Below are 23509 nucleotides of genomic sequence, written 5' to 3'. Positions count from 1 at the left end.
TGTTTATGCTGGTGAATGAGGACCCAAAAGCGCCGTAATAGTAACAGAGTCTTTATTCCAGTATTAAACAAATAATGATTCTCCTGGATATTCTCAATGGTACCATAAAACAGGAAACTGAAATCCTCTCGTCAATAGAGAGGAACGACTGGAGACGCGACCACTGACTGCAGGTCGCTTCAGGAAGGCACTGGCCGTAGCTGACATAGACACCTGCTCACACGCAGCATCTGAAGAAGGCAAAGAACACGACAGGGCGGACAAGGACACAGGAACAGCAAACATCAAACAAGAATCCGACAAGGACAGAAGCGGAAAACAGAGGGAGAAATAGGGACTCTAATCAGAGGGCAAAATAGGGGACAGTGTGAAAGAGTAAACGAGGTCGTTAGGAGAATGAGAAACAGCTGGGAGCAGGAACGGACGATAGAGAGAGAGAGAGCGGGAGAGGGAGAGAGGGGGAGGAGAGAGAGAGAGAAAGAGAAAGAACCTAATAAGACCAGCAGAGGGAAGCACAGGGACAAGACATGATAATCAATGAAAAACATGACAGTACCCCCCACTCACCGAGCGCCTCCTGGCGCACTCGAGGAGGAAACCCTGGCGGCAACGAAGGAATTCATCAATCAACGCAGCGTCCAGAACGTCCCGGATGGAACCCTAACTCCTCTCCTCAGGACCGTAACCCTCCAAATCCACTAAGTACTGGTGGCCACGTCCCCGAGAACGCATGTCCAAGATCTTCCGTACCTTGAAAATAGGTGCGCCCTTTAGGCTAGGGTTTAGGATTACAGCGTGCTTAAGGGTCATGTAGTTGGCAGAAGCGGAAAACAGAGGGAGAAATAGGGACTCTAATCAGAGGGCAAAATAGGGGACAGGTGTGAAAGAGTAAACGAGGTCGTTAGGAGAATGAGAAACAGCTGGGAGCAGGAACGGAACGATAGAGAGAGAGAGAGCGGGAGAGGGAGAGAGGGAGGAGGAGAGAGAGAGAGAAAGAGAAAGAACCTAATAAGACCAGCAGAGGGAAGCACAGGGACAAGACATGATAATCAATGACAAAACATGACAAATCCAAACATTTGGAATGGTCCGTGGGTATTTAAATAACAACTCTGTCGAATTCATTTCGATTTTGTGATGTCATTAAAGACGGTAGAACAACATAACTATCTCTGAAAGTGTACATTTCCAAGTTGTCAGGTTTACATCTATGTTGTTTAACTTATATGATTAAATATGAAACTATTTGTGATAAGATGAAATGTGATGTTAGCCTTCTAAATGAGAATTGTTTTTCATATAAATGTTTTACCCAGTCAGTGACCACACCCACGTGAGCACAGACATTATGTCGGCGTCATGGAACGCCCCCTTTTGCCAGAGTGCATAAAACCCCTTTCACATTAGACCAAGCAGAATACGGTGTAAGCCGGATGTTGCAAATGGTTAGACTCTACCAGACCAGTTACGTGCAGCACGAGCTGAATACGTTACAAATGGTTAGGAACTCTCGATGAGTGAAGAAGATAAAGACTACACATTCACAGTCTGCAGCTGTATATGTAAAATAGTCTAGTAAACTCGACCGAAGATGAGAAAAGAAGAACATYTCCCTATCAAACGACCATTGGTAGACCTCTATTTAATCGCGTAATAATTGAACGTGGTATGTAACGTGGTTTATTTGATAAAATAATCGTCATTGCATTAATGGTACTAACATCACAACAGTAGACATTCATTTTTTCACCTCTTCCACACTCACTTTAAGGAATTCAAAATTGCAATATATACTTGGCTGTGTAGTGTCAGCTTTTGTTGCAGGCAAATATTCTTTACATCAATAACATAGGAATCACTATAAAAGTTATTGTATTACCTCATATACACTATATTAGGCCCAGCATTTGGAAATCTGGTTTTCCTAGATATGGCTACTATATTGTGCTCACTACATCCGATGGATCTGGATTCTGCTTTCAAGCAAATTTCTGCAGCCTTAGTAAAGATGTGATCAATACATGTTGATGATTTCATCCCTGTGCTGTTTGTAACTTCCCTGGTAGGTTGACTGATATCCTGAACCAGGTTGCAGGCACTGGTTACAGTTTGAATCTTTTTCTTGAGTGGGCAGCTTGATAAAAGCCAGTCAATATTTAAAATCATCCAGAAAATATACCTCTGTTGATTTCACATACATTATCAAGCATTTCACACATGTTATCCAGATACTGAGTGTTAACACTTGGTGGTCTATAGCAGCTTCCCACCAGAATGGGCTTTAGGAGAGGCAGTATTTAACATGAGATCCTCTCTAATCTTTACAGGAATTTGGTTCTGAATATAAACAGCAACACCTCCACCATTGGCATTTATATATTTTTTGTAAAGGTTATAACCTTGTATTGCTACCACTGTATCATCAAAGGTATTATCTAAGTGTGTTTCAGAATGTCATCTTTTACTAGCAAATTATTGATTTCATGAACCTTGTTTCTTAAGCTACACATGTTAACTTGGGCTATTTTGATCACTTTTCTTCTGGGATGCTTACTTATTTTTATTGCTTTACTGGGAAGCTCAGCAGAAGTAGATAAGCTCCTGTTATTTATGTTAGTGCAGGGTGAACTGCAAACAGTGAACTTCCTCCTAGGGCACACCGGCTCAGTGCCAGCAGTATAAATCATAGGCACATGATTACTGCATACAATAGCTGTAGGATCAGCAGAGGCATTCAGGACAGTTAAGAGAGACATTAATTAGGTCACTTACATTGTGTCTACCAACGCCCCTGGTAATGTACATTTGCTGAAGCATTATGACAACTCTGCGTCACAATGGTAGGGATTAGCTGAGCTGGGCTTGGGTCATTGATAAGTCATTGTCTCAACACAGCCTTATGATGCTGTGAAAGGGTCCAGGAACCCAAATTATTTAGATGGATCCCATCCTCCTTATAAAAAATTTTGTTTCCGAAAGTTATCAAAATTGTCAACAAAGGTTACACCCATTGAGCTGCAATAATCACGTAGCCATTTGTGAAGAGAGAGAATCCTGCTAAAGCGTTCAATGCCACGATTCAGAGGGGGCACAGGGCCAGATATGAGGGTTATTTTGTTAGTGTCTAGCAGACTCTTTAAAATCCAGTTTCAACTGTTCAGAGCTGCCCTTCATAATGTAATTTAAACCCACATGGACTACGATAGAATCGATTTCAATGTCCTGACGTAGTGCATTTGGGAGCAGCTTAGTAATGTATTTTACTCGAGCTCCGGGGTAGGACGTTGTTTTTGCACCAGGAATGGTCACATTTCTTATCAGGGAACTACCCAAAATCATATCTGGCGAGAATGACGAGGAAATCCACCCACTCCCACGCTTCACAGGATTTGGAGAACCCTTTATGGATAGGCAAGAAGCAGGATAACTTGAGCCCGTTGCTCCCGGCGCCTGGTGCAGGCCTCCAACAGATGGAGAAGCCCTGCTTGATCCAGAGTAGGGATGGAAGGTTGCCGACGTSAACTTCGAAATCGTAGTAGTAGGCACTGCGGCCGCAGACACCGGCACCCCCAGCGACGAAGGTGCAGGAAGATCAGGCTCCAGGACGTCTAAACTATTCGTTGTTTGTATCCGCCCCGGGCCTCTCGTTGGGAGTGTAGACTGCTTTGTGGGAGGCCGCTGTCTTTGGCTTCCACGGCTCGTGACACGCGACCATCATTGATTGCCTTGCTCCTCTTGCTGTGCTCCTTCGACTCCGCTATCAGATGGGGGAGCTCCGGGCAACACCGGCCAGTCGGATAACAAGGAGGAGATGCATCCAACAAGCGTGAACGCCGTCCAGCCACCGGCGTATAAAATGTAAACATTCCACTCTGTGTTTTCCCCAGTTTCTTACGTAGGCTGGCGACCTGCGTGATCAAGAAAGCCACCTCAAGCCTATAATCCCTGGCAAGTAAACAATTGCATTGGAACTCTGAGTGATCCGGTTTGTCCCGAAACAAAGCGTAGTAGATACAGCTCCTACAGCACTGGAACTGTTCATTTATTTCTCCAGACAAAGAGGGCTCCATTGCAAAACTCATCTGGTACCAAATTAATTAGCTTGATGGCTAACAGCTTAGCATCTCTGTCAAGCAGGCTTCAACCTGTCTGTTAAACGGGATTCCGGGTCAAGAAATAGCGGTCCTAGCTGTTAAAAGTTAACCGAGATGAGGAATCCACGCAAAAACAAGTTTGGTTTTCACTTTATCATTATGGGGTATTGTGTGTAGATTGATGAGGAAAACAATTCAATTAATGCATTTTTAGAATTAGGCTGTAATGTAAAAAAAAAATGGAAAAGGGGAAAGGGTCTGACTACATTCTGAATGCACTGTATTTGACCCGTTTCAATAACCTCGGCGTATGTCGCACCTCACTATTTCACAGGAGTAGCATTTGAACTTTTTTCCCCTTTCAAAATGTTTTTTTTTCTTCAGTAATGCCTTCTGGAACATGTGAACTTTCATGTGCCTTAATAACAAACTTGTATGCCATCTGTAAATACGAATACAATTGTTAAATTTTTTGCCTAGTTGGTTTAGCCACTAGCCATGATTGGCTGAGATAATGGGTGAGCTGGACATGCCGAGAGATGAATTCGGATTGGTCTGCCATTTAGCGTGCCTCTGTCTATAACATGAGATGCTCAGTTTGTGTGGATAATCCTTTCTACTGCAGCTTTTAATTTTTTTTTTTTTAAGATGCCATGAATAACTGAAAGTTTTGCTACTTCTCTCAACATTGCTGCCCTGAAGTTAGTAGCGCTATCAACAAAGATCAGTGGGAAAAAGTTGGATGATGATCGTGCCATGCTGACACTGACTCTGAAAATGAATTAGAGGAATAAGGAAATCCCTGATTTAGATTAAAAAAATGTCATTGAACCAGACATTGTAGAGTCTTTTGATGACAATGGTGGCGAAGAAACGGTGTCGTTGTCACGGAAGAAGTTGACCGTTTTGAAATCAGTGGAATGCCCGGTGGAAGCAGCGAGATTGCCAAAATGCGGAGAGAGTCCAAAAAGAGAACACAACGAAGGCTGTTGTGTAAAATACCTCACTCCGGATTACATCTTCAAACTAAGGGCAACCATGGCATCCATGACAGAGGGAGAGAAGCGTTCATCCATGCATACGGGTAAGAGTCTCACTACATTTTCAGATATTATACGTTTCTAATTTGTAAGAAAGTTGTTTTCATTGCAAGTTAAAGGATACTGTTAGCTAGCTCGCTAACATTAGCTGGCTGGCTCGCTAGCTAACATTACTTGTTTGATCTGTGTAGTAATACTATTAGTATCTCAGAAACCCATTTGTATTGCTAGATATAGCCTAATGTTAGCTAGCTAGCTAACATTGAACCTAGTTGTTAGCTTTAGCTTCCTCCATGGTAGTATTGCTGCGTTGAAAACAACTGGGAACTCTGAAAAAATACGAGCTCAAAGCATGACGTCAGTGATCTTCAGGTCGGAAAAGTCGGAGCTCTAGAAAGAAGCCTGATTTCTCGAGTTGGAATTCTGAGTTGGATGACCGTTCAAATCTATTTTTCCCCAGTCGGAGCTTGTTTTTTTAGGATATAGGCAGTTCTCAGTTTTGGACTGTTTCGTTCCGGAACCTATTTGCGAGAATCCGGTACCTCACGTGGTATGAAACATAAATGTTCACTGTTTGCAATGTAAATATTCAAATAAAAGCAACTAGTGTTAATTTGAGTTTCCACCTCTGTAATTATCCTGCCCCCTAAAAAAAACGTAATTGTGAAACGTAGATGTTCAGCCCGCGCCTGATATTCTAAGAATTGATTCGGGTTGGGTAAGTCCGGGTATATGATTTGAGCAACATTGTAGCCTGGAGACCAACTCATAGCAGTTACTGTGGTGTGAGAGAAAAGCATGCCTGTATGTCTCAGAACCAGAATTAGATTCACTTTCTATGAGCTCTTTCCCTCGCTCAGCTCTGATAGACTTGAGCCTGCAACTACCATCTCTCCAGAGCCTACATTTGGGAACGAGTGGTAAATGTCAGTGAACAGCATGCAGCCAAAACAGGYCTTTCGCAATATTTCAAATACAATCGTGGGATAGTACAGGTTGGAAAGCAAATGGCCCCTGCTGAAACAAAAATACATATCTGTCTGTAGGCTATGCAACTATTTTATCAACTTACAAATAGGCCTATTGAGCGAACAGCATTGTTTTTACAAACTGAAATGAGAGCGAGAGGCTTTTGCCACGAGCGCATCGGCCATCGCAGGTGAGTGAGCTGCGCATCATTGRGTGAGTCATTGAAACTGGAAAGTTTAGGACTAAGCTTAAGACTACAATTTCCTCCTCATATTGTATAAAATTGGTGTCTCCTCCACACACACACACCTAGGCTATTGATAGATTAAAGACAAGTTTTTATTTTTTTTATTCTCAGTTTGTCAGTGTCAAAGTAGCCTGACATTTCAATCATTTGTGCGGTATTAAAAGAGATTCTACTAAAGTCTCCAGTCATGTAAAATTACATAGAATTGCATGAAATGCGTTTATAAAAAGGCCCAATTTGTCCTGCACCCTAGGCTACAAAAGAAATTCTGCAAGCCCCTCTGCTCTACTGCTATAGTCTAGACCACTATACAAATGCGATGATATGCATACAATGCTTTACTATAAAGGTGATGTTCTGGTACCTCAGAGCTCTCCAGGTCACCTTCCTCTCACGCTCACTTTTTTTGTTCCGGCACCTACCGATTTACAAATTAAGCAGTGGATATAGGCCAAGGACTAGATAAAGTGCATTTTTACTACTACTTTCATCACTTTTAGTCTTGAAATCTTTGGTTGTTTACTACACTGTTAATCCTTAAAGAGATGGATGGGGCTAAGGCTTAAGAGGGTGTCAACGATGCTGAATGGCTGTAGACAAAGAAGAGCTCACCAGTAGGTGTACCAAAATATTCACAGGCCATTTTCTCAAACGTGGGGTTACAAGTTTATCAACTTTAAAAGCAGAATTACTTTCCCATTGTTCCTCAACTGTAGTGTATAATATAACATTTTCTAGCCCTGAGTCTCTACTTTTTATACTATACAAAACACAATTTAAAATGTTGCTAAATAGGACCGTGATCTGATTGTCTGAAGTGGGGCCGGAGGATGGATTTGTACGTGTCACAGATGTTTGTGTATACATGGTCAAGCACGCCGGATCCTCTTGTGGGGCAGGATACATGTTTTAGATGGGCTTGGTTAAAGTCACCCTCGACAATAAAGACTGCTTCTGGTTGAGACGATTCTTCTAATATTCTTGTACAATTCACTGAGTGCCACCCTTGGTGTTTGCTTGTGGCGGTATGTACACAGCTGTGATAATAACACATGTGAATTCTCTCTGCATATAGTGGGGTCGGCATTTTATCGTCAGAAACTCCAGGTCAGGTGAACAGGAGCTTGCAATGTTTTCAACTTTGGTACACCAGGAATTGTTTGAGGAAACATCCCCCAACCGCCCGACTCTTACCAGAAGCCACTGTTCGATCTATTCGGAATATGGAGAAGCTGTCTGGCAGACGAGTGTAAGCCACGTCTCAGTAAAAACAAAGACACAGCATTCCCTGGTATCCTGCTGTGATTGAAGCCTTGCTAAGTTCAAAGTAAAAAATGTCCAGCGATTRGACATTAGCCATCAGGATACTAGGAAGAGTAGGCCATGTAGCCCGTCTTTTCAGCCTCGCTCATCTCGGCCAGGGGGAACAGGTAAGCCCGCTGTGCGTGGAACAAAGTAGCGAATCTACTATTCCAGATCTGGGAGACTAAGCTGTAAGTGTGTAGCTTCCGATTCATGACCCTCCTCAGTAGGTGTTGGTGCAGGGTTTTGTGCCATAATTTGCATTAATGCCTCAGATGCGGTGGTCAAGTTTATTCCAGTTTCTTTTGTCACCCATTGCTTGTGATGTTGAAGGGATGCATCAGGCTTTGTGTTCAGCATCGGCCCAGTTTCTTTTGTCATCAATTGAACTTTTCCTTGCCTGTGCAAGAGGATTTTTCACATTCCTCTTAGACTTGCATTTTGGCAGCTGATGCAGCCAGCTCAACTTCGATTTCCACAAATTAACTATTTGCCTTTATTTGTGTTTCTTCCATATCAAGGACATTATTTTCCAAAACTGCATATTTAGCTTTCAAAGCAGCATTCTCAGACTGTGCTTTAATTCTAGCACCGGATCACTTGACCTTGTGCTGGATGCATGCAACTTTTTTGATACAGCAGATGCACTGTCATGTGGAACAATGGCACTTTGCAATTCAGATTTTTTTCCCGACTTGGTTGCACTTTCTGATACAACAGAGACACTTTCATCTGAACTAATGACACTTTGCAGGTGTGAATCCTTTTTCACTTTACCATGCAACCAAAACACCACTTGATCAAGAAACTCTTTTGAAAAGCAATAATTTTTGTTCATTCCAATCAGCATGATCAGACATACAGTTCCATAAACTCAGCCAATTAACCATTGAACACATTAACGTTACTACTGACGACGTCATCATTTTCGCCACCATCCATCAATGCTGGAATTATATTATTTTTCTTTGTTTCTTTCCATCCACCTTTACAACTTTTTTTTCCACCAGAGCTTCAGAATGGGTGCCTGCCATTTTCATTCACAATTTTCAGTTCCACACTTCAATATCAACAGTGCATTTCCAATAGCGCTTAACAGCTTCCCATCGCACCGATGGCTCATTCACAGTTGAATAGCTTGTGACAATGTTTCCAAAATAGACGCGTCAAACATTTCCAAACCAACAATCACAAAGAAGTGGCTTAACTTGAAAATTATACCCGTACTGTACTCACGGTCTCTTTGGTTGGCAGCGCTGATTTGCTCCAGGTGACTTGATAAATCTATAAAGTGTGGAACTCCACTAAATCCATGACATTTTAACTTAAATGTGGTGGCTTTCGAATAGCCGTGGGAAAACTAGTTGCACGTTTGAGACGCACATCCAAAATTCATTTTAGAAAACCCAAGAATCCAAATGAAATCGATGGCATGATGAATTAAACTTCACGTTTTATTTGTAGAATCCAAAATGATAAATGCAAGGCAAAGGTTTCAATATTCCAGGTAAACAAGAAAGATCAGGGTAAAAACGTATATGGTTCAAAAAATGTATGCCATCCCAGTATCACAAACATTTTCCATAACTAGTAGGCACTTACATACCCAATATGCACCTATCTGGGCAAACCCACCCGTACTTCCAACTGATTGAGCCCCGTACTTCCAACTGATTGAGCCTAGAGGGCGTAATTGCCATATTTTAATTCAAATTATAGGACCATAATAAGAGGCCACATAACCAAATAAATGCAAACACCATAAATGTATATAGAAATTCAATATTATATTCCCTACTGAGCAATATCATCTAATAAACACATATTTGCATAACCAAGGAAATATAGAAACAGACTCCAACACTCCCGGTCTTCGGAGTTGAAGAAGACTGCATCTTTCCCAAAACAAAAGTACCGCCCCCTCCCTTACACCCCCCACTCCCTCTGGTAAGTTGTCCCCATGTGCCACCTGTGCTCTTGGTCTGTTAGTGTTGCCAGTCAAATATAGGGTAGGAGCAGGGCAGGTAGGGTAACAGATCAGGAGTGTGATAAACACCCAGAAGCAGGAGGCAGGCAGGGAGGGAGGGAGGGAACAGAGCCTTCAGAGGAAAGGGAGATATGTAGTCAGTTGTACAACTGAATGCATTCAGCTGAAATGTGTCTTCTGCATTTAACCCAACCCCTCTGAATCCGAGAGGTGCGGGGGGCTGCCTTAATCAACATCAATGGTGCCCGGGGAGCAATTGTTCTTGGGGGTTAACTGCCTTGCTCAGGGGCAGAATGACAAATATTTACCTTGTCGGCTCAGGGGGATTCGACCCAGCAACCTTTCAGTTACTGTCCCAACGCTCCTACCCGCAAGGAAGGAGCCACATGACAAGTGATGCTGTTCATGTCCCACTGCTATACTACGTTGGTGTGTTCTCAGCCCGGCTGTGGAGAATGCTATGAGTTACGCAACCTCTTCCATCGTGGCTGGTTTTTGGATGCCAGCGTTGCATAAGAAGAACATGATCAGAGCTATGTTAGCAGCTATGATCTGATATAGCCTAGATATGAAGTTGTTCTGATTTGGGAGGTATCCAACACCGCTTCGGAATAAGTATGGTCATAGAGTTCAAGACAAGACAGAGCCCAGGGTATTCAATGGACACCAAATAGAATAATAAATATAAAACCTATTGAACTTAAGTCCAATCAGTCTTGTTTTCATTTTCTGTTGAATTTGTTTTTGCTACAATGCCCTAATGAATATGACCCAGGTTTTTTCTGTTGGCCAGTGTGCTGCTCCTCCCTGAACCCCTGTAACCCTGGGAGGGAGCCCCAGCAGAGGCAGGAAATTGAAAGTACTAACTAGTGGTGTGCTTGGCGGAGCCAGCGGGGGCAGGCCTGTTAGAACATGTGAGACGTGCCGTCCCCTGTGGCCCCTGCATCCTCCAGGACTGGGGAAGAATAGACAAAGAAGAGCAAGGAGAAGCAAACCGAGAGATGATCACGGATGCCACGTTCACGATTCTGCCTGCAGGAGAGCCACATGTTTACCTGTCTCTGATTGGTCCACACCGTGGAGGAAAACATCTTTCTGCCTGTCCCTAGTTTATCCCTCTGTGCCCAATCAGTGGCTTTCGTCAGTCTGTCGGTATCCATTATTCTTGTCTCCTGACTGCTCCTGTCCGGTCGTAAAAACCCTTCACAGAAAGAGCATGAATGGATCCACACATCGATTCTCCTGGTTTGTAGAGTAGTATCTACACTACATGGCCAAACGTATGAGGACACCCCTTCAAATGAGTGGATTTGGATATTTCAGCCACACCTGATGCTGACAGGTGTATAAAATGAGCACACAGCCATGCAATCTCTACAAACAAACATTGGCAGTAGAATGGCCCGTACTGAAGAGCTCAGTGACTTTCAACGTTACACCGTCATAGGTTGCCACCTTTCCAACAAGTCAGTAGTCAAATTTCTGCCCTGCTAGAGCTGGCYTGGTCAACTGTAAGTGCTGTTATCTTGAAGTGGAAACGTCTAGGAGCAACAGCCGCTAAGTGGTAGGCCACACAAGCTCACAGATCTGGACCACCGAGTGCTGAAGCACACAGCGGGTAAAAATCGTCTGACCTCGGTTGCAACACTGATTATCTTGTTCCAAACTACCCCTGGAAGCAACGTCAGCACAATAACTGTTCATCAGGTGCCTCATGAAATGGGTTTCCATGGTCGAGCAGCCACACACAAGCCTAAGATCACCATGCGCAATGCCAAGCGTCGGCTGGAGTGGTGTAAAGCTATCCGCCATTGGATTCTGGAGCAGTGTGTAAGTTATTTTGTCTGTAGCAACACACTCTCAGGAGACACACCCTGCACAGTGCACACACTCTCAGCAATGACAAGCTCCAGCCTTTTTCCTCTCCCTGCTGTTGCCAAGCATCTAGTCTCCCTAAAGACAGGAGTTTATTGATATTTGAGATGCATCTTGGGGCCATGTGACAAGCACATCCGTCAACATCCCTGTGTCCCTGAGAATGTTGTGAAGGGCATTTCTTAGAGCTCATATTAGTAGCAGTTTAGTTTGGCCAACCATGGAAGCCTTACCACTAGTATCATCACGCTACATTACCACTAGTATCATCACGCTACGATACCACTAGTATCATCATGCTAGTTACCACTAGTATCATCACGCTACGTTACCACTAGTATCATCACGCTACGTTACCACTAGTATCATCACGCTTACGTTACCACTAGTATCATCACGCTACGTACATAGTATCTCACGCTACGTTACCACTAGTATCATCACGCTACGTTACCACTAGTATCATCACGCTACGTTACCACTAGTATCATCACGCTACGTTACCACTAGTATCATCATGCTACGTTACCACCAGTATCATCACGCTACGTTACCACTAGTATCATCACACTAGAAGTCTTCACGGATCCACCTGTACCAGAATACCCAAGACCCGATCCGAGACCAGAACGGGTCCAGATCCAGAATTCTAAATAATTTCATGAGTCTGGGTCAGATCTGATATGATTGTCAGTGGTCTTGGGTATGTGTAATTTTAACTGACTTGTCTGGAAGGGCCTGTACAGATCCGAATGCGACAATAGGCTAAAGTCATAGAGCCTCCGTGGTGGCAAAAGTTAGGAGATATCTAATCAATGGAAATGGAATTAAAATGTTGGAATTCAAAGCTGAGAGCCAACAGGTAGGCAGGCTGCTACTTAATATTCTGAACGGAGTTGTTGTTATTTGTAACTTTAGGATGAGAAAGCGCATGCACTGCAGCCTCAATTAACCTAGCTAGCTGACATTAGCTAGTATAACAAGCTTCTCTTGGTTTGATGCAGTCAAGACAGGTACTGTGTAATCATATTTGATAATAGCCTCGCTATGGCAGCTGTTAGTCAACTATAACGCGAGTCGGCTTGGTTGCTTTCTGTCTCTCGTCTCTACCTCTCTGTGTCACTTGCTCACAGTACAGCTCCTTCAGACATTGTAGCACTCTAGGACCCCGGGTGACTAGTCACAATGATGTGATGAAAGCCCATCCAATCTACAGATATGACCTCTTTTATGTATGAACCAAGAGCACTTGTTCAGTTCTCCCTCAGACCCCTGCTGTTCCTCTGATCTTCTGGACTGCCCAGAGGCTTCACCAACCCAAGGCCAATTATTATATAAGGCTGTTATTTTGACCTGTATTGCCACTGTCTCACACAAAGTGTTTGAAGAAAGCTTCCTCTCACAGCCGAAGTACAGATTGGATATCTGACCCTGATAGGCCTTTTGCAGTTTTCACCACTGGCACTAAGCTATGACTGGTACTTGTGTTCTCCTTGCAGGAGTCTGAGAGGCTAGACCCAGCAGGCGACACAGACCTCACCATCCCCACGTCTAAAGAGGAGCAGCAGGAGTACTTGTGCTGGAAGAAGGAGCGTGAGCAGATCGACCGTGAACGCTTGGCGCGCCACAAAAATGCCAAGGGCCAGTGGAGGCGGGCATGGGACATGGACAAAACAGAGAATATGTAAGCCCACTTCCATCCCTGGCTGCTTTGCACTTCTTCACTTTAGTTTCCTCTGTCAATCATTTCAGTTTGGCTGTTCTGTTTGCTTGATGCATGTCTGAGTGCTTATTTTCCATTTTGATTATAAATTAATGTTACAATTAAAAAATGAGTACTCTTCTGTATGTGCTCGTCTTCTAGTCTTGTTCTCACAACAACTACAGCTAACTACCACACATCTCATCTGTTACCATGCAAAATAGGCCATTCTCTTGTCATTGTAACTAAACTAAAACGTTAACTCATTCACTCATCAAGCAGATTACCTTCTCTATTACTTCCTCTATTGAACAATGATGTATCTCAGTCTTTCTATCTTCTGTACTTCTAAACGTAGAAATGGTTGCATTGAATTTTCTAAAGAAGCACAGAATGGTGTCTGTGGAGAGAAGATAGTGGTACAAACTTTTTTTTAGATTTTTGCCCTAGCAGTACAGAGCTGATTCAAATAACCAACTCATTATCAAGCTTTGATTATTTGAATCAGCTCTCTAGTGCTATGGCAAAAACCAAAACGTGCACTTGGGGACCGAGTTTGGTAAACCCTGCTCTAAGGTACTTACAGAATGTTAATTTACTCTGGTGGAAGATTTCCATTGTTGGAGGTATTCACGCCATCCACATTTTGGACCATGCCCTATCCCATGATACTGATTTCACACTGTCACAAGACTTAATCCAATCAAGTCACAAGACATAAATAACAAGTCACAGCAAATGTAATGATGTTGGATGGAGACTGACAAATAACGCTATTAGAGGGAGGAGAAGGAATGACCTGGCAAAAATGTGTTTGTTCTCTTCTGAGGTATCGTCTTTATTGGATCACCTCTGTTTATGAGCCGTTCTTAGAAAATGGCTTTGATAAATCTTGAAAGGGTATTTATCCTATAATCTAACTACCCTCTCCCTAGTACTCTTACCACCCTCTCCCTTTGATTGCTATGCTAGACATTGGGCACTTTCACTAGAAGAAGTTTGTAACAAGCTGACATGCAATGTTTTGGAACCATGGAGAAAGGATAAAAAGCCAGTTTTAGGCCTTGAGCGCCACGGAATGAAAACATCTGCTTATATATAGCTTACATGATTTGAATTTGGAACCCAGTATTTTACTATGTATGGAGCCGCTGCCCTTTCACACAGTGGTGTCCTTACTGCTTAGGAGCAAAATATATGAACACCCCTCTTTCTGTTCCTTGTTGGAATTCAAACACAACAGATGTGCTGTGAGCAGCACAGTGGCTGGATAAATACATGTTCTGTTTAGAAGAAAGAAGAATCAAACTTTAAAGAGACAAGATAATAGGAGACTTTTTAGCTGGTGCTGGGATGCCTTTCCTTTTGTGGCATGGTTTCAAAAAGGCCTCAGACTAACTAGAGTAGGAAAAATATTTTGGATTCAGCAGTTTAGATGTTATCAATGAATGAGGAGTATAGGATCATGATCTCTAGCTACAGATTTGTAACGTGATTCTCCATTAGCCGTTACAGGAAAGGTACTGTTTGGCGTAGAGCAGAGAATTTTCGACCAACCTTAACGTGGCGATACTATCTTCATTCTCGACTCGGCCAAACATGAATCTTCTAAAATGTTTGTGTCCAGTTGCAGGTGGTTTGTTTGAATTTAAAAAATGCACCGTTATTAAAATAAATATATTTTTTGCTCCATTAATAAGTAATCCAACAATGTGTAAGCAGCCATCTTGTCCATTCCAAATCTTCTCTCATTGATTGAGAGCGTTAAAAATCTGTAGCTACATGACCTCAAGATACCACAGTCATCTCTGTACAATGTCTCATTCTAGCTCTGAGCTCAGCGTGTAATGATTACTTGGAAATGAAAATGGCTGTTGAATGAAAGTAATGGAATGTAAATTGTTAGGTTAGTGGAACAACACAGATATATGAGAAATGTCCAACCAAATGCATTGGACCCTTCATTAACCCTGGTAGGTAAGATTTTGTCTGTTTACTTTAACACCAAAACCATGGCCTCGTTATCTGGTAGTTCATCTGTTAATGGAACATCCCAGCTGTGTATTAGGTTTGAATTATTTCACTGTCAACTAAATGTTTCTCTTTAGGTTTTCAGATAAATCTCCTAGGGAGAGAGAAAGGGGGCCTACAGCCAGAGGTGAGAAATTTACTCTGTAGTAAATTATCTTCAACTCAAACACTGAGGAATAGTCAGACCATAATCAAGTATGTCTTATTTCAAATGATACCCAATAATTGTTGAACTTGTTTGATTTCCAGGAGGAAGAAATGCAAAGAGAGGTCACCCCAAATCAAATGCTGATTCACGGGGTAAGTTTGAATGCTTTATACTGTGTACCAGCAGCTGAATCATTTAAGCTCAGTACAAGCTACCAATCAGCCAATTATGGAGAACTATTCTGCTGTTTCTCTTGGCTTTGCTTGTTTTTATCTCCAGGTCAGCAGCTGTGGGGCAAAGACAAGCGGGGTAAAAATGTTCCAGTGGTCAGCAGTAAAGCCAAGGGCAAGGACCGGCTGACTGGGAGGGCCAGAAGGTGAGTGGCAGTAACAGCAGATTTAATCATAACAGCCTGTGTTGATGTAAGGAAACCACACACCTAGCCTGGCTGTATGCAAAACACACTGGGACTTACTCTAAAGAGCACAACGTGTCAAATGACCAAAAACAGCTAATTCACTTGTGCATTCTTCCGTTTAATTTCAAAAAGCTCACTGTTCCAGCTTTTTGTTCTGAAGCTATTGGTGAGGCTAGACTACTTTTAGGTTCTGTTAGCGGTGCTTGAGAGGCAGGTATTGGTGGCTGTGCAGTCCTCTGTGAGATTGAGCTGACCAGGGGGAAGAGCAGTCAGGTATGTCCAGGCAGAGTGGTCTCTTGCCTCAGTTGTCTGTTATTAGGTTTTGCTACTGGTGCTAATTGGAAAAGAGCAGAGCGTGAAGAGAACTGCTCAGACCAGCCTTACCTCTTAGAAAAAAAAGTTATATCTAGAACCTTAAAGGGTTCTTCGGCTGTCCCCACAGGATAACATTTTGAAGAACCTTTGTTGGTTTCAGGTAAAACCCTTTTGGTTCCATGTAGAACCGTTTTGGGTTCCATGTAAAACCCTTTCCACAAAGGGTTCTACATGAAAACCAAAATGGTTTTACCTGGAACCAAAAAGGGCTATACCTGGAATCAAAAGGGTTTTTACCTAGAACCATTTTTTATTTAACTAGGCAAGTCAGTTAAGAACAAATTCTTATTGACAATGACGGCCTACACCGGCCAAACTCTAACCTGGACGACGCTGGGCCAATTGTGCGCCACCCTATGAGACTCCCAATCACGTCCGGTTGTAATACAGCCGGACAGTAATACATTGTTCAATAGAGGAAGTAATAGAGAAGGTAATCTGCGCCACCCTATGAGACTCCCAATCATGTCCAGTTGTAATACAGCCTGGAATCTAACCAGGGTCTGTAGTGCCGCCTCTAGCACTGAGATGCAGTACCTTAAGACTGCTGCGCCACTCTGGAGCCACAAAAGGGTTCTCCAATGGGGTTAGCCTAAAAACCCCTTTGGAACCCTTTTTCTAAGTGTAGTCTGTAGAGCATTTCTCAGGATGTACAGAGGGCAGCCATGATTAAACACACAGGTGTGTAAGTGTATCTACAATCATCCTTCTCTATTTTGTCTCACTCACACTCTCTACATATCTCTCTCTATCTTTGACCCCACACAGAACAGATATCATAACAAAATATGCTGAGTATTTTCTGTGTATTTTTTCTAAGTGCAAAAGCACTAACTTTGTTATCAGGATACTTTGAAGAATATAGACCACTCATTCTGAATGTTTCTAATAATTATTTTAATATTTCAGATGGGATGCCAGCGAGGATGGGGAGGATTTGCAGGTGAGAGGTTTTGATGATATAGCTGTGCTTTGGTGAAAAAAATGTCTGTGCTTGGGCTCAACAAAAACATCTTTGTCTTCTTTATCATATTACTAATGGAATTTTATGCTCCTTCAGGCCTCTAAGACTAGTTTGGAGGAATTCTTAGAAGAGCTTGATGCTTTGGCTGACCCTGACATAGATGACTCCACTGCAGAAACTCCAGAGGTCAAAGATGGTGACCTCAAAATGGAGTCTTCGCTAACCCTGGATGTGGTGAAGACCGAGAAAGTGAGTGGAAGCATCAGTCCTGGCCTAGACAAGGCCGAGACGGCTCAGGCCCCAGCCGACCCCCTGGAGGACGAGACATCCAGACAGGGGAAGGCTGAGGCCTCGTCCCCTCAAGCTACAGAGAAGAAGGTCCGCTTCTCAGAGGAGCTCATCAAGGGGCCCGGGGCCTACGAGAAGCCCAGTACTGGAGCCCAGAACTCTGCCCGCTCAGAAACCAAGGGCACCAGCGCGTTAAAAGTTGCCTCCCCCATCAAAAACGGACAGAAGTTGGAGGAGCAGAAGCAGTCCCCCGAGGGCGACCAGGAGGATGCTGGTAATGCCCTGGACTGGGGGGATCAGCAGGCTGCAGCTGTCCAGGCACAGAGCTCATCTGATGGGCAGAGACAGGGTCAGGAGGGCCCTCCGTTTCTTGATGCCTCCAAAACAGAATGTGCTGAAAGCGGCCATGACGGTGTGCTCAGCCCTGTTCTTCCCATTTCACACAGTGATGTCAAAGACCCTGCCCCTCCACAGGATAATTCTGTCCAGCCTTTAGAGCATGCCAAGAGCAATACAGGTAGGCAATGGTTTTGTTCGTGGTTAGTCCCTGTCAAATATCCATATCTACATGTACATACTACCTCAATCAGCCTGACTAACCGGTGTCTGTATGTAGCCTCGCTATTCTTATAGCCTCGCTACTGTATATAGCCTGTCTTTTTACTGTCGTTTTATTTCTTTACTTACCTATTGTTCACCTAACACCTTTTTTGCACTATTGGTTAGAGCCTGTAAGTAAGCATTTCACTGTAAGGTCTACTACACCTGTTGTATTCGGCGCACGTGACAAATACATTTTGATTTGATTTGAAATAGGTACAGTGTATAGTTATCACTATGATGCAATGTAAGTAATGCTTGGTTCCCTTCACAGAGGAGCTGATTGACTCCAGTCTGTCTGTTCTCAGCCTGGAGTCAGGAGAGACTCACCCAACCCACACCACCAGTACCGATAAGGTCAGTATGGACTGAGAGAATATGAACAACTGGATGGATGGATGGAAAGAAATGAGTGCATGACTCATCTGCATTGTAGTCTGGACTACGAGAGGGAGTGAATGAAAGAAAGAAACTGTGGATGGATTGAAAAGGTGATGAGTGTATGATTCATCATCACTGCAAATTTGGGATTTTTTATTGATGCATGAGTGCATTCCCTATGGTCTTCTGTAGTGTTTAAGTAGATTTGGAATAGACAAGAGAGACAATGCATGTTCAGAACTACTGTAGCAGAGTGATAATGCATTACCAACCACTGTAGCAGGGTGATAATGCATTATCAACCACTGTGACAGGGTGATAATGCATTACCAACCACCGTGGCAGGGTGATAATGCATTACCAACCACTGTAGCAGGGTGATAATGCATTACCAACCATAAATATAAGTACTGTATATGCCTTCCTTTTGAGTAAAAACAATAATGTACTTTTACACCTATGTTTAACCCCTTTTTATTGTTTTGTTTCATAGGCAAGAGAAAATGGGAAGATTGTTTGAAGGACTTTTGACGTTGCTATAACATTTTCTAGAACTGAACAACAACATGCTTAATTAATTCAAGCGTTTACCATGAGCCTTTTAGTTTAATACCGCACTTGCTTCCAATAGCTCTTTGTAGATGTCCTGTGTCTAGTTGGTCAGGTTAAGACTAACATGCGCAATGTTGTTTCTTTTGAAAGGATGCTAGCTGCTCAAGGTGGGAAAAGGAAACGATACATGTTCAAGTGAAGTCATTTTGAGCCTTTTGTCTGCTTGAAAATACTTTGCTTACAAGCACTTTATTCTTTATGAGGTATGAGTATTGACATGTCATACATTACTTAAAGTTGGAATCCTTAATGGTGAAACAGCTACGTCCGTTTGCGATATTACAACAACAAAGAAGTTACTGCAAACAACGAACACAGTTTTTTCCCCTCTGACATCATTACACGCGTGATAGAAGAGCACAATATGTATTGCAATTTTTTTTACCATGCTGCACTCAGCTCAGCAACAATAACAACGGTGGTGGTGGGGCAGCCAGTGGTGCTGTTTCCCCTTACTGCGGATTCCATCTTTAAGTGTGTTATTTGAATGGCTGTTTTTGTTTACATTTTAAGTATTATTTCAAGGTACCAGTCCTAATGCTTGTATTAGTTCAGTTCCTATGGATGACTAACCTACATAACCTGAACAGGCCCTGCCATTAACCTTTGCCAGCCTTAGCAGTTGAATGACAAAATATAATTAGCATTATATGCTAATAGTTGTACACTGACTTTATTTACAGTACTAGTCAAAAGTTCGGACACACCTACTCATTCCTGGGTTTTTCTTTATTTTTTTACTATTTTCTACATTGTACAATAATAGTGAAGACATCAAAATTATGAAATAACATATATGGAGTCATGTAGTAACCAAAAAAGTGTTAAATACATCTAAATATATTTTATATTTGAGATTATTCAAAGTAGCCACACTTTGCCTTGATGACAGCTTTGCACACTCATGGCATTCTCTCAACCAGCTTCATGAGGTAGTCACCTGGAATGCATTTCAATTAACAGGTGTGCCTTGCTAAAAGTTAATTTGTGGAGTTTCTTTTCTTCTTAATGGGTTTGAGCCAGTCAGTTAGGTTGTGACAAGGTAGGGGTGGTATACAGACGATAGGCCTATTTGGTAAAAGACCAAGTGCATATTATGTCAAGAACAACTCAAATAAGCAAAGAGAAACAACAGTCCATCATTACTTTAAGACATGAAGGTCAGTCAATCTGAAAAATTTCAAGAACTTTGAAATTTTCTTAAAGTGCAGTCGCGAAAACCATCAAGCGGTTTGATGAAACTGGCCCTTATGAGGACCGCCACGGGAAATTAAGACCCAGAGTTACCTCTGCTGCAGGGGATAAGTTCATTAGAGTTACCATCCTCAGAAATCAGCTATTAACTGCACCTCAGATTGCAGCCCAAATAAATGTAACAGACACATCTCAACATCAACTGTTCAGAGGAGACTGCGTGAATCAGGCCTTCATGGTCGAATTGCTGCAAAGAAACCACTACTAAAGGACACCAATAAGAAGAAGGGACTCGCGTGGGCCAAGAACTTGAGCAATGGACATTAGACCGGTGGAAATCTGTAATTTGGTCTGATGAGTCCTAATTTGAGATTTGTGTTCCAACCAGTGTGTTTTTCTGAGACACAGAGTAGGTGAATGGATGATCTCTGCATGTATGGTTCCCACTGTGAAGCATGGAGGAGGTGGTGTGATGGTGTGGGTGTACTTTGCTGGTGACACTGTCTGTGATTTTATTTAGAATTCAAGGCACACAACCAGCATGGCTTCCACAGCATTCTGCAGCAATATGCCATCCCATCTGGTTTGCGCTTAGTGGGACGATCAATTGTTTTTCAACAGCAAAATGGCCAAAACACATCTCCAGGCCAAAACTTTTGACTAGTACTGTATGTAACTTTTCTAAGTAGAAAGCTCTGACCATTGCACTTAACTACTGAGATATGATAGCTCATTCATTCATATGGTAGTTTACAGCTTGGTTTGGTGAAACCAGTTACATGAAGTAAAAGTAAATTAAAGTGCATTATTTTAGTGTGGGAATGATTACTTTGTAATATAAAGTTAAATAGTTATGGTTTTCAAATGCAAAAAAGTTAAAATATAGTTAAAATTGTTTCATATTTATTCAAATGTTTTCGGGGAACCCTTTGACTTCTCATTTTGAAATGTTGTGGTATTAACTAACTGTCATTATTGATTTTATTTATTTATTCTCTCATTTGGACTACTGATTGTCAAATATAATTTGCTGGAGAATAAACCCTTGTTGACATGCATTAGCGGCTGGATTGTTTTATTTTAAGTAGGGAAAGGCAATTTATTTGTACCCCTTTGTTGTTTTATTATACTTTAATAGTCTGACAACATCATTTGACAAAGAGCCTTATTATATAATAAATAGTGTGTTAATGAAGCACTTACATTGTTCTTTTTAGAGCACTTATTTAGGCAATTCAGTGTACAGCACATGTTGGAGAGGGAACTGCGGCAGTTAACATCTTCAGTTATCTTCTGACCTGCCAAAGCAATTTTACTTTCAGTAGGACTGGCTTTCCTTAAGCATTATAACACTGGCATTAAAAGTGCATTGCCATAAACAGGTGACAAGTCACGGTATTAGGTTGAGGTCATTTCATTTGTAATTGAAATGACTTTTGGAGCTGTGGAGGTGAAAAAGAAAAGAATGGCTGGAATTGAGAGCTAACAGAACTGAAGTTATTTGTTGGGAGAAAAGAGAATTTCCTCCATAATGTATTGTAGTTGAACGGATCAAATTTATCCTGGGAGAGGGAGAAAGGGAAAGAGTTGAACATAGGGATATTTTTTATGAGAAGTAGTGGAATTTACTTCAACCATGTGACTAGTGCAGAACATACTTCCCTGTTCAGTGACTGTTTGCTTATACATAATGATTGCAGTTTGTTTGGTAAATGTATTTATTCAAGGTTCGCTTGATATTTATGTTATCACCAAGCCTTGCCTAAGGCCTCTTGAAAATTGAGAAGTGATTGTCTGACATTACTGCTCCTTTCGACGTCAATGTGCATCACCCAACCATGTGCTCAATGGACTCACACAGGACGTGTGTGTGTGGGCATAGAGCTTTATTCACAGCTTTTTTACTGTCAAGTTCCTTGTTTGTTTAACTTGGAAGTTAGCATACAGCACATAAATATAGTACCCGCTGCTACAGATTCTGTCTTGCTCTTTTTGTCGTGCTTTACTAGGGTTGCAAAATTCGGAGAACTTTCAATAAATTCCCTGGTTTTCCAGAAATCCTGGTTGGAGGGTTTTGGATTTCCTGTTTATTCCCTCCTGATTCTGAGAAAACCAGGGAATTTATTGAAAGTTCCAGGAATTTTGCAACCCTATCTTTAGACAGAGTATGTCTTGTCCCCTGTCCCTTCCCTATAACAGCATGAAAACAGAGTGAATGTGAAATTTATTTTTCCTATGTTATATACACACAGTGCATTCGGAAAGTATTCAGACCCCTTGACTTTTTCCACATTTTGTTACTTTACAGCCTTATGCTAAAATGGATTTAATAGTTTCCCCCTCATCAATCTACACACTATGATGACAAAGGAAAAACAGGTTTTAGAAATTTTTGCAAATGTATAAAAATAAGAAACTGAAATATCACATTTACATAAGTATTCAGACCCTTTACTCAGTACTTTGTTGAAGCACCTTTGGCAGCTATTACAGCCTTGAGTCTTCTTGGGTATGATGCTACAAGTTTGGCACACCAGTATTTGGGGAGTTTCTCCCATTCTTTTCTGCAGATCCTCACAAGCTCTGTCAGGTTGGATGGGGAGCATCGCTGCACAGCTATTTTCAGGTCTCCCCAGAGATGTTTGATCGGGTTCAAGTCCGGGCTCTGGCTGGGCCACTCAAGGAAATTCAGAGACTTGTCCCAAAGCCACTCCTGCGTTGTTTTGACTGTGTTCTTAGGGTCGTTGTCTTGTTGGAAGATTAACTTTCGCCCCACTCTGAGGTCCTGAGCGCTCTGGAGCAGGTTTTCATCAATGATCTCTCTGTACTTTGCTATGTTCATCTTTCTCATGATCCTGACTAGTCTCCCAGTGAAAAACATCCCCACAGCATGATGCTGCCACCACCATGTTTTATCGTAGGGATGGTGCCAGGTTTCCTCCAGACGTGACGCTTGGCATTCAGGCCAAAGAGTTCAATCTTGGTTTCATCAGACCAGAGTATCTTGTTTCTCATAGTCTAAGAGTAATTTAGGTATCTTTTGGCAAACTCCAAGCGGGCTGTCATGTTCCTTTTTCTGGAGCTCTGTCAGGGTGACCATCAGGTTCTTGGTCACCTCCCGGACCAAGCCCCTTCTCCCCCGATTGCGGAGTTTGGCCTGGAGGCCAGCTCTAGGAAGAGTCTTGGTGGTTCCAAACTTATTCCATTTAAGAGTGATGGAGGCCACTGTGTTCTTGGGGACCTTCGATGCTGCAGAAATATTTTGGTACCCTTCCCCACATC

The 23509-nt window shown here is 42.3% G+C and overlaps 1 protein-coding gene across 4 annotated transcripts in view; it reads left to right on the top strand.

Moving 5' to 3' along the window:
- LOC111968790 (coiled-coil domain-containing protein 9B) overlaps positions 1–21285 on the top strand; it is a 57391-nt gene extending 36106 nt beyond the window's left edge. For 3 of the 4 annotated variants that reach the window (XM_023994655.2, XM_070445208.1, XM_023994656.2), the window contains 8 exons: positions 13014–13198; positions 15325–15374; positions 15497–15547; positions 15675–15771; positions 17098–17131; positions 17249–17957; positions 18315–18397; positions 19124–21285. In XM_023994655.2, the coding sequence (XP_023850423.1) occupies positions 13014–13198; positions 15325–15374; positions 15497–15547; positions 15675–15771; positions 17098–17131; positions 17249–17957; positions 18315–18397; positions 19124–19183 (1269 nt within the window). In that variant the 3' untranslated portion in view covers positions 19184–21285. Of the gene's footprint in view, positions 1–13013; positions 13199–15324; positions 15375–15496; positions 15548–15674; positions 15772–17097; positions 17132–17248; positions 17958–18314; positions 18398–18914 lie in introns of all 4 variants that reach the window. The other variant, XM_070445209.1, reaches the window with a different exon arrangement.
- The last annotated feature ends 2224 nt before the right edge of the window (positions 21286–23509 follow it).

The sequence above is a fragment of the Salvelinus sp. IW2-2015 genome, linkage group LG9 (genome assembly GCF_002910315.2).
Source record: "Salvelinus sp. IW2-2015 linkage group LG9, ASM291031v2, whole genome shotgun sequence".
Classification (NCBI taxonomy): domain Eukaryota; kingdom Metazoa; phylum Chordata; class Actinopteri; order Salmoniformes; family Salmonidae; genus Salvelinus; species Salvelinus sp. IW2-2015.
The sequence above is the reverse complement of the archived record's forward strand: the minus strand, read 5'-3'. Positions and strand labels throughout refer to the sequence as shown.